Below are 11,460 nucleotides of genomic sequence, written 5' to 3' on the forward strand. Positions count from 1 at the left end.
TTATATCAGCATATATTGGCACTGAGACACTCAAGCTCTGGTTGAGAATATATAGCATGAATTTATGCAGCTCTTTACCTGCTCCACACAATTCTGCCCTCTCTTTCCTTCAGATGGTGTCTCCATTGTTAACATAATGGTTAACATATGATCGGAACTTGATGATCTTATGGGTCTTTTATGATGTGTTGGTGCACATCTTATACCTCTTAAATCTCTTACAGCTATACTTCTGAAATAAGTGTGAGAAATGGTTTAGATAGGAAAAGAAAGGCTTTTTTTTTTTTTTTTTTTAATTTGCAGGAGGTTTTGTAAACATTCAGTGTTCTGTTTTGTAATTTCCTAAATTTCTTTGCCCTTAGGTAGCACCTTGCAGAAGTGACTGGTTAGGTACAGGGTGTGCATTGCACTTCTAGCTCAACCACTGTAGTTACCTCTTGCCAAGCCATCTCACCTTGACCTCCCTCCAGGCTTCTGGGAGAGCATGAAGCACCATGACAGATGAAGTGTTTTGTTGTTTAACAGTCTGTTCACATTTCATTTCTTCTATATGCAGTAAGTGGTGACCTTGTTTAATTTGGAGATGGATGAGAAAACAAGAGGTGATGTTTGTTGCACACGCTCTGCGTACCTCTCTTTAAAAAGGAGTTTCTGAGCTGATGAGTTGCTCTTTTATTCTGATGGAAACCATATATCTATCAGGGGTGGAGCAGTGATAATTTTTAATTAATATCATAATGAATTTCATACAGCTTCTCCCGCTGACAAATGTTTTAGTCTATGCTCTATCAGAACCGTTAAAAGAATAATGCAAAGAGTGTGTTGGTCTTTTCTGAAAGATGTTGTTTGAGGATATTTATACACTCGCTAGCAGTGAAAACAAATTTAAAAAATCCCTACTCTTCCAGTAATGACTATTTTCTGCAAAGGTGAGTGAGTTATTTTGGAGATATATGAGGACATTGGAGTGTATCTGGAACAGCAGGTGGCTGCATCCTGACACAGTACAACTCCAGGGAAGCAACTGCTGTGTGCTTTTGTCTTGTCACTCTGGGAGATGTTTGCTAATGCAGTCTGTGATATGCTGGCTAAGGGAACTGTTTGGGCTCATCAGAAGAAAATTTCGTCATTACCAAAGTTTGCACTGGGACTTGCTCAGTATCTTTTAATGCTAAAGACATTATCTAAGCCATAGTTTAAGAGACATAGTTTAAGGGACAAAGTCTGTATTTAAATAATGGCTCTTGGTAGCTCTGAAGGAGCTGCTACTGGCATACTCTGAATAAACAGCATTTTAAAGAATCACTTTAATAATTTACAAAAACCTCTTGATGTTGTTCTGCTCTAGCTAATGATGACTGGGGGCTGGATTCCTGCAAGATCTCTGTGCTTAAACATTTCCAGATTCTTCCTTTTCTTTTAGTTAGGATCATGATGAAAAACTCCAGCTTCCTGATGTGAGTACAGGGAAGGATTTGCAAGCGCTGCAGAACTTGAGCTTCCCTGGTGAGGTGCATACGGTGGAGCCAAACCCCCCTCCCAGCTCCCCAGTTCATGGACAGGATATGTGTGCCATGGGTCTGGCTTCCCAGGGTAAGTTTGGCTGCAACCTGCACCAGGGATGGCCAGTCTCCATGCAACAGCAGAGAGATGGAGATGCTGGATGGAGATTATGTCCTCTGGGTCATGCTTGGGCAAGGCAGGCTGCTGAGATCTTGACTTTGGCATCCCCATCCAAGGGAAGTGAAGTTTCTGTGTGTGAGAGAGACAGTGCCTACCAGAAGAGCAGCCACCTGCCAAGGTGCAGATGAATGATGTGTTTCTGAGGGAAAAAAAGAAACAAAAAGGGGGCTGAGCATGTTGGAGGTGGGCTGTTACGTCAAATTGCCTGTAGCACCTCCCCAGCGGTGACCATTACCAACATCACCCTGAGTTCACTCTTCATGCTGATTTCCTAGGAAGATTTTTATTGCTTTATTTAAAGCTCACTTGCATTTTGCTGACAGATGCCCTTGTTGCAGTGTTATTGATTAGCTTTTGCAGCCTGAAGGGTGTCAGACTGTTGCCATCAGAAAGAGCTAAGTCTGTGTCACAGTCGTGGCTGGGTGTTGTGGAGACAGCGGGGGATTTAGTGAAAGCCTCTCCAAATCCTGCAATGGCTCTGGAAAGCTGGCCCTGCCCAGCAATCGAAAGCATAAGTGACCCAGTGGCCCAGGGCTGCAAACAATGCTGTCCAATACAAAAAAGCGTTTAGAAGCTGAGGAAGCCTTAAAAGGGAGATTAAAGACCATGGAAATTATTTAGAAGTCCCTTTGAATTACTCAGTAATGTATAGACTATATTGCTTAAGACTAAAGGCAGATAAAAGATGTAAGAATATAAATTCCTGTGTGAGTCTCCAGGATCCCAGGATGCCTGTGAGGACAAATATTTGGAGTGAGTCCATGGTAGGGACGGGCAGCTGCTGAGCTGGATGTTTGCAGATGTGTTGTTTGTGCATCTCCACATCTGCCCTAGGCCTGCTGGGCAGGCACAGCCCCACAGCCCCAACATGGCACAGCTTGGCCAAGCGGACCCTGCCAGCACTGAAATATGAGGGGCTTTTTTTGTATTGTTGGTAGAGTCAGTTGGAACGTTTCAGACAGTGCCTTTTGGTGTATTTGCTTTATTTCTAAGTTGGAATAGATATCTATACAACATATAAATCAATGCCAATTTTAACCTTACTGTTCAAAACCCAAATTAGCACAAATCTGACATTATTTTACCACCAGAAATTGAGTTGTTTCCAAATGCCAGATTAAAACCACTGATCAGAATGACAAGTAAAAGGAGACTGCTTTGGTGCCAGAGGCTCAGCCTTGGCAATGGAACAATGGTAGTAGTGCCATGACGCACTTGAGGGAAGGGATGCCACCAATAACAATTTTTACAGGCACAAGGAGTGAGCCTATGTGAACCTAATGAAATTCAACAAGACCAAGTGCAAGGTCAGGGCAATTCCAAGCACAAATACAGGCTGGGCAGAGAATGGATTGAGAGCATTCCTGAGGAAAAGGATTTGGGGTTGTTTGTGGATGTGAAACAACATGATGCAGCTTATAGCTCAGAAAGATAACCACATCCTGAGCTGCATCAAAAGCAGTGTGGGCAGCAGGTTGAGTGAGGTAATTCTGTCTCTCTACTCTACTCTGGTGAGACCCCACCTGGAGTACTGTGTCCAGCTCTGGGGTCCCCAGCACAGGAAGGGCATGGATCTGTTGGAATGAGTCCAGAAGAGGGCCATGAAGATGAGCAGATATTTAAACTGAAAGAGGATAGATTTAGATTGGTTGTAAGGAAGGAAATCTTTTCAATGAGGGTGGTGAGACTCTGCAACAGGTTGCCCAGAGAAGTTGTGTCTGTCTCATCCCTGGAAGTGTTCAGTGTCAGTTTGGCTGGAGCTCTGAGCAAACTCATCTAGTGAAAGATGTCCCTGCCAAGAGCAGAGGGTTGGACTAGGTGATCTTCAAAGGTACCTTCCAACCCAACATCTATGTTTTTGCCAGAAAAGTCAGTCCTGTCTGTTTACTGGATGCTGTTAAATAGTACTTGTGCTGTCCTGCAAACGTTTAAAGCCCACTCTCCGTGGCTTTCTCTGGATGCAAATGTGTTTGCAGTGGTTGCCTCTGTGGGAAAGTTTGTGAGATGTGTAGGCTGCAGGGAGTGAACAGTGGAGCTTTCGCTTTACTCTCTGCATCTCACAATTCAGTGCACATGAGCTGTGAGCTCTGGGAGCACTGTAGGCTCCCAGCGTAGAGGAACAGCATTTTAAAATTTTTTCTCTTTTTACCCTTCACTGAGCATTATTCAACATCCATTTCCACAGTCCTTCTGCCATGTTGTTAGTCAGTCAGCTTCCCTTCCTCACAGTGGGAGCTCATACAGAAGTTTATTAGTTTGAAAATTAGCACTGGCAAGATGAAGAACTGGCAGAGTGCCAGTACAACCACTGTGTCTCACACGAGTGTGGTCCCTGTTGTAAGTTGGCTTCAGTTTTCCTACCATACACCCCCCCCCCAGCTAGATCACCTCCTACTTAGCTGAAAGTGGGATCTGTTTTAAACATGGGCAGGCTTAGGTGCTGCTTCTAACCTAGCAGGAGAGAAGTCCTGCACCCAACCACTCATAATTGGAGCAGTTCTGCTGATGCCTTAGGTAACCTTGAAAATGGAGGTTGTTGAGTTCACTTCCAAAATGGAAAAAAACAACCAGTGAATCCCTTTGTATTACTTATTACTTGGTTTGTATATACTGCCTGTTTTCATTGCTGATTCATCTGCGATGAAAGCTCACATCATAGCATCAAATGGAGAAGTATAGCTTTTAGCAGGGGGAAAGAAGATAGATCTCCAGATGTCCTGGCATCTGGTGAGATGTATGTAGCATTTCAGGACTGTCTTGCTTATATAGTAACCAGAGAGTTTAATTAAAAAGATAATTACACTCACTTTTTTTTCTCTTATATTGCATGGATTCAAGTCAACAGGTGCTTTTATTGTGAATCTGAGGGCTAGAATTTATTAAAAGCTTAGCTTTCAAATAATAAACCTACAATACTGGATGAATTCCACAGCAAATTATTCCACTTGGAGCTGGGGGGTACACCACGCCTTTTTCATTCAGACAACGTGCTTCTTGATTTCCATCAGGTTAAGGATGGATGGCACCTTGTGTGACCTGGAGCAATCTCAGGAATTCCTGTCTCCAGTAGCATATCCTCCAAACATTCACCAAACACACATGAGGAAGCTCACAGCCTCCCTGCAAAAAGAAACCATTAATTTGATATTTCTCTCCAGTCTCAGAACACTCTTGCTTGGATCTAAATCTCATTCCAGACCAACGTGGGAAATAACTCCATTACTATCACCAAAAGAATTATGTTGCAAAAGCCCCAGAGTAGTTTTTATTTAAAATGTTACTGTCATAAAATTCCAGACTATGAAATGAAGACCTTGGATTCCCATTCAAACATTACCCACCCCCTTTTTAAAATATATAGATACATAGTCACAGAACATAAAACATGCTGTAATGATACAAATATATTTTTTGATACAGAAATTACAGTACATTATAAACATGAAAACAAATTGAGGCACTAGACTGAACATCAGCTCTGTTCTGCACTGGCTGTGAAGCTGATAGACTCGCTTTCAATGAACAAAAGAATATTTGCTTGGTTTAGCAAACATAATTTTATGGGTCATATCAAATGATGTGCTTTGTTGTGAGACATCACCAGGGTTGCTGGTCCTTTCAGAACCACAACACACCTACACAACATGTATCACTGCCACAATATGAAAAATAATAATTTTATTGAATGTACAACTCAAAAAAACCCAAACCCCATCAGCTGTTAAATAAATAATTATTCCATACAGTGGTTAGTTTATATTACACTGCATTGGCCATCAGAACAAATGAAGTTTAGTAAATAATATGCAGGAATGTCTCATTTACGCCTCCGTTCATAATTCTGTGCTATGCTCCCTTCAGAGGACCCTGCAAAAAATGAAGCAGAATGAAGCACACAGTGCAGCCTTGCATAAACCCCTGCAAGCACAAGAAATGTCAGAGACCTGCAGCCAGCTGGGTCACTGCTGGACCTCAGTGGCATATTTGGAACAGAGGCGAGGCCTCCCTGCCCAACCCTGAGCTGCTTTGATTTGGTTTTACCTCTCAGACTACACTGTCCTCCTGGAGGTTGAAGGTCTGAGCAGTGTTTTCTACCTCTCGTCTGTTGAGCTGCTTGAAGTACCATTAATTCAGAGCCCATTTACCTCCCAGTAATCCACCTAATTTATGGGATCTGAGCATTCAGGTCAATTTGTGGGTAGAGGCTTTCTGCATGGACATGTCCACCTTTGTTCCTGCACAGTCAGCTCTTTGTCAGGTTTAAACCCTCCCTGTCCCCAAGCCCTGCACACAGGGTTAACTTTTACTAAAGACTATGGCAGAAGCCAAGCTCCTCAGATTGACTCAGACTTCCTGTGGACTAGCTGCAGCCTAAAATAGTCTTCAGTAACGTATTTTGTGTTTAGTAGTGGTAGATCTCTCCTTCTTGCTCTTTTAAAATGAGAGTGAACCCCAGAGAGCCCTTCTTGGTCAGGTCTGTCCCCAAAACAGGGACTGAGACATCAGCATCCAGGTACCCTGCTTTGTCACACAAGACTTTAAACCAGTACCCCACTCACACCCAGCAGGATGGTGTAAACTCCTGCACGTTGCCAGAGTTCTCAGGGGCTTTCTGCAGCAGAAAACCATAGCACCAGGTAAAGATCCTGCCCAGTTAAACATTTTCCAGTAGAGAGAAGTAAGGATAGTCCTAACGCTTACTACTCCTGATCTTGCTTTGATTACACAGTCCTTAGGGGAAGCAACTTCTTACCATTTCCCTCCCAAGGGATCAGGCAGAAAAGCAGTGAATTCTAGTTTTACCTGTCAGGTAGGTATTACATAGCCCAACAGGGCAAAACTTCATTATTTGCCTTTGTTAGAAATACCACATAATAGTAGCCTGACTACTAGCAATTTGAAATTAGGGCAACAAAATCTTTACATTTTTTAAAACATTTGCTGTAATTTATATTCTCATATTAATGTAAATGTAATCCCAATGGAAACCAAACCCACTTTATTACTTCCAGGCTATTTACTTTTGTGATAGTAGATATATTTACAGGTATCATGCATTTAACAGCTAGTGCCACCACAGATAAAATTGTATAAAATTATTCATGATACATAGCAATTTCTAAAATGATGCAGAGAGCAATATTGCTAGTTTTAAACAGGGTTTAATTGAAAATAAAAGTTACTGACAACCATAATTGCAGAATGTAGATCACAGCATGTATCCACATAATATAAAGGTGTCAGCTAGTAATTTAACTTTTATCATCCATTTAACAAAACAGTGGGAACTATTTGAGAGATGTGAAATACATATTAGGGTTTTTATTTTTTTAATTCCCATTCTGGAGAATCAACTAATACTTCAGTTCACACTGAGGGATTTCCTTAGTACAACCCTATAGCACAGGGAAGGTAGAGCTACAGGCAATTTGCAGATACCCACAGGGGTTCTGCACATTAGAGGAGAGGAGAATCCTGCCCCATATGGATGCTATGGAAAATAATACAAATTCTCAGTATCCGTTCAAAGCTTAAAATGCTTTGGGTGAAGTGAAAAGCTGGAAGAGGCTGGGAATGTTTAACAGCTTGATCTGCAGAATAAGATGCTGTTCTTCCACCTTCTGCTCCAGGTTTTAGAAATAATGATATCCAGAGACAATGAGGATATTCCTTTACCTGATAAGATCTGGATTTGGACCACAAGTGTAAATGAACTTTGCATTTTCAGACTCTGAATTTTTCTTGGCATGTCAGTAAAATTTAGATTTTTTTTTTCTTGTATTAGTACTTTTGCAACCAGCAGAACATGCAAGGACAGGGCAGTAATGAAAGTGTCCTGGGGACTTTTACCTGAGCTCTCCTGCAGCTCAGACCAGCCTGATTATCTCAAGAATTGGAGTAAAGCAAACCCTGAAATATCTTGGATAACAAATAAAATTCTGGGTCTTTTTCAGAGAACTCTGAGTCTCCACTACATAAACACTGCTTCTTCCATCCGCTGGGAGAGAACAAAGAGGCAACGGAATGAAGAGGCTGTATATCACCAAGTATCAGATTTAGTCATATACATACCAGAATTTAAAGATCTTTTGCCCATAAGTCCAACAAAGGAGTCTGTTTTATGCCCTGAAAAAATATATTTAGGGGTGTTTTAATACATTTTAACTAGGCAGGCTTCTAAGATAACGTGTTTTAGCGATGAAGGAAGATAGGCTCCAAAACTGTTTATCTCAGAGACCAGTTGTTCACATCCCTCTCAGACAACAAAAAATAAACATCAGCCTGACTAATCAGACTTAACAGGTTAGACCAAGGCACAGGCCAGTTAGTGGACATCTTCTCATTAGTTGAGATAGACTTTTTGTTTTGTGGATTTGTTTCTTTAAGTATAATGGAAAAACAATGACCGCTAAAGGATTCTTATTTCTCTCCCAGTACAATTCCTACCGATTTGAGAAAATGCGCAAGAAGGCGGTGTCTTGGTATAGCCTGCATCTGTGTGAGGCATCTCTTCTATCTGTTGTTGGTTTATTTCTGTAACGTGGAAGAAGAATCTCCCCTCAGAGGTCAGGCAGAGCCCTTACTGGATAGGAAGCCAATGGGACTCTGTGTCTGGACACGTCTGAGCTAGACAGTCTGGGTTTGTATTTGGAATATTTATGAGTTCAGGTATTACCTTCCTGTCCCATTAGTACTTCTCAAGGCACTGGACGTGCAGAGGATAAATTACTCCAAGTTTTGGCCTACAGCATATATCAAGATATAGTAGCTGTAGTTTCAGATAAAGAAGAATGGCTCATTTTCATTCCTTATCTAAACTGACTTTTAAGGTAAACTTCGAAATTTCTCTTTGGAAAGAATTTCGCTTGGCTAATTCATCTACAAAACAAGATCCTCAGACCTCACATGTATTAATTCAATCTGAAGCAGTTTCAGAAATCTATAATTTTTTTACTTTTGTCAGCAGGTTATTTGGCATGAGCTTTGTATCAAAGTGTTTATTGGTCTTCAGAGACATAACCCTAGTGAAAGCATCTTATGGATAACAGAACACTGGGACAGTTGTTGACCTCTGTGGACAGAGGATGTGTCACAGAATACAAGATCATTTTTACTTACTAAAAGTCTTCCAGCTTCTGTTTAAACATCTTCAGATAAATTCAGAGAATAAAACTGTCACTGCACAGAACAAAGTAACACCACAGTGCTGATACCATCTCCTGCTTGGTGTTACACAGAAGCAGAGCAAAGCACACTATTAATGGGGCAAGATAGGCTTGTTCATATGGCAGCACATCATCAATCAGCCCCTACTGTGAGCGTGGATCTGATTCCCAGCCAGACAATGCTGAGAGCACAGATACAGCATCTCGCATGTGAGGACATGGGCTCTCCTGTGAAAGCATTCTTGGGGATTTGGAAATTCAATACTCTAATTTTCCAGATTTTGTCATCTTAATTGCTCCTCTCTGAGTCTGGCAGTAAGCCTGCCTTGACTATAAGAAAGGCTTACAGAATCCCCCCCTAGGGAAATAAGTGAGAGCTGCAACATCCGCACATTAATATGGATTGAAATTTCAAAGCTTGCGGCAGCTCAGATGAGATACAGGCTCGCAGCGGCACTGGGGCGGAGGTTTCAATCCTTTAACAGAACATTTCTTCACCAGCAGTGCTGCCATTCCTCGGCTGAAACCAGTCATCTTCTAACTAATCCCGTCAAATACACTATTCCCTATTTAATATCTTCTAATAATTACTTATTTGCATTTTTTTTTAAACTTACTTTTGTGAGAGATCTGGCCATATCCTGATTGGAAGAGAAAAGGAAGAGAAAAAGCGGAAAAAAAGAGTTGTTGTAAAAGGATTGGCATACATATATGATACTACTGCAATGTTTTGAAAAATCAATTACAAAAACTACCCTACACATATTCCACTTAAGGGAAATTAAAGTGATGGTTTACAACTGCATTTCTCTTCAAAGAGACTGCAAAAACTTGTTTTAGCTAAGCCCACATAATTTAGATCAGTTTAGCTCCGGTTTCTTAGATCAGTTCTTGGATCAGTAAACATGGCAATAATTGTACACAGAACAGATTTCCCCACATGGGCAATTCAGTAGCATGTATGAATTATGCCATGAATTGTCATAATATTCCTCACCGGGATTTGCGTGCTGTAATTGGTGTGCATTTGGCACTTTAATGTGAAGCCCTCTCTTTTCCAACTGGTGAGTTTATCTGATATAAAACTTGAAATAAACTATCAAACAAAAAACCCCAAACCCAAACACCTCACATGGCAGCTTTTGAAAAAGACTAAACCCGAGCGACAACCGCTGTGGAGTTTGGGGAGGCACTAGGAGAAGGGGCGAGTGGAGACGCGTGAGCAGCAGCCAGCCCCCCACCTCGCTCACCGGCATCCCGCTTGCCCATGAGGCCGAAGAACTGCTGGGGCCGGGGTCTCCGGGCCATCCTCTGCAGGAAGTGCTCCAGGGGCAGCGGCAGCTCCTCCTGCGGGGCGACAGCGGGCGGCGCTCAGCGCGGACCCCCCACCCCGTTTTGCCCAGGTAGTGCCCGGCACCGAGCCCCTCGCCTCCGCACCCCGCGGGGCCGCCAGGGCTCACCTTCGCCTGATCATTGTCGGACCAGTCGGACCAGTAGCTGAGGTCGTCGGTAGCTCCCATCTCCTCGGCCAGCGCCTGCGCCGAGGCCAGGAGGAGCACGGCGAAAGCCAGCGGGAGCCTCATCGCCGCCTCGACGTCCTGCGGGGGCAGAGGTTGGAGCACCGGCACCCCGAGCCCCGTCGGGGCGAGCACGCACAGCCCTGCACACACACTCACAGCTGCCTCCGGGGCACACCTGGGGGCACGCTACCTCGCACGTATAGACTCCACAGGCGCCGAGTCACACCACCCTCCCTTCCCCCCCGACTGCTACAGTCACCTCTGGACACACGCACACCCCACACATAATAGACTGCCACACCAGCGCACAGTCACACACACAGAGGCAGAGGTACCCCTCCACACACGGACATAGAGGGTTATACATAAACACACCCTCACACGTCGAAGTACATCCAGGTATTCACACCTTCCCACATAAATACACCCAGCCAGGTTCATCCCCCTCATACACACACACACAGAGGTACACATGCATCCACTTACAAACTCACACAAATAGCTACACACCTTAAATGCTCACACCTACGTAGGGATGCAGCTCTCTACACACACACACAGGTGTCCAGAGGTACACCCTCATTCCTTCACACATCAGGACAGGCACAAAAAGATGCTGGCACATTCAGAGGCACAAAAGCAGGTATAGGCACCCACCCCATAGAAGTATACACATACAGACCCCCCGCACCCACGCACACTCCTCACAACCATACGGACAAGCGCACCCTCACAGGCACGGACGGACTCCCGGAGGCGCACGCACCGTCAGCAGCGCGGAGGGCGGGAGCTGCTCTCCGAGCGCATTGGCCGGCCGGCGGAGCGCTCCCCACTTTATATACCTGGAGACGGGGAGGGCCAAGGCAACCTCATTTGCCTAAATGCAATTACCCCCGGTTTTGTGGTCCCAGCCCCGTGACAGCCCCCCCCCCCCCCCCCCGGGCGAACAGCTCCCGCCCCCCTCTCCCGCTCCTGAGGGGTGCGCGGCGGCCGGGCGGCTTCTCCCCGATATTCCCCCACCACACTCCCTCCTGCTGCAGCTCCGCGTCCCCGGGGCCGCCCCGCACCGCCGGGGCGAGGGCGCGTCCCGG

At 44.2% G+C, this 11,460-nt stretch overlaps 1 protein-coding gene across 2 annotated transcripts; it reads right to left on the reverse strand.

The window, feature by feature from the left end:
• Positions 1–3,834: 3,834 nt before the first annotated feature.
• Positions 3,835–11,247, reverse strand: TAC1 (tachykinin precursor 1). Of its 2 annotated transcripts, XM_032710315.1 has the most exons (6): positions 11,136–11,247; positions 10,310–10,447; positions 10,100–10,196; positions 9,467–9,490; positions 7,756–7,809; positions 3,835–5,550 (listed from the first exon to the last, which is right to left on the reverse strand). In XM_032710315.1, exons 2-6 carry the CDS (start codon positions 10,430–10,432, stop codon positions 5,501–5,503), a joined length of 348 nt encoding a protein of 115 aa, XP_032566206.1. In that variant the 5' UTR covers positions 10,433–10,447; positions 11,136–11,247; the 3' UTR covers positions 3,835–5,500. The 2 variants fall into 2 exon arrangements, with proteins under 2 accessions (XP_032566206.1, XP_032566212.1); XM_032710321.1 differs by lacking the exon at positions 7,756–7,809.
• Between the last annotated feature and the right edge of the window lie 213 nt (positions 11,248–11,460).

This window comes from Chiroxiphia lanceolata, chromosome 1, assembly GCF_009829145.1.
Source record: "Chiroxiphia lanceolata isolate bChiLan1 chromosome 1, bChiLan1.pri, whole genome shotgun sequence".
In the NCBI taxonomy this organism is placed as follows: domain Eukaryota; kingdom Metazoa; phylum Chordata; class Aves; order Passeriformes; family Pipridae; genus Chiroxiphia; species Chiroxiphia lanceolata.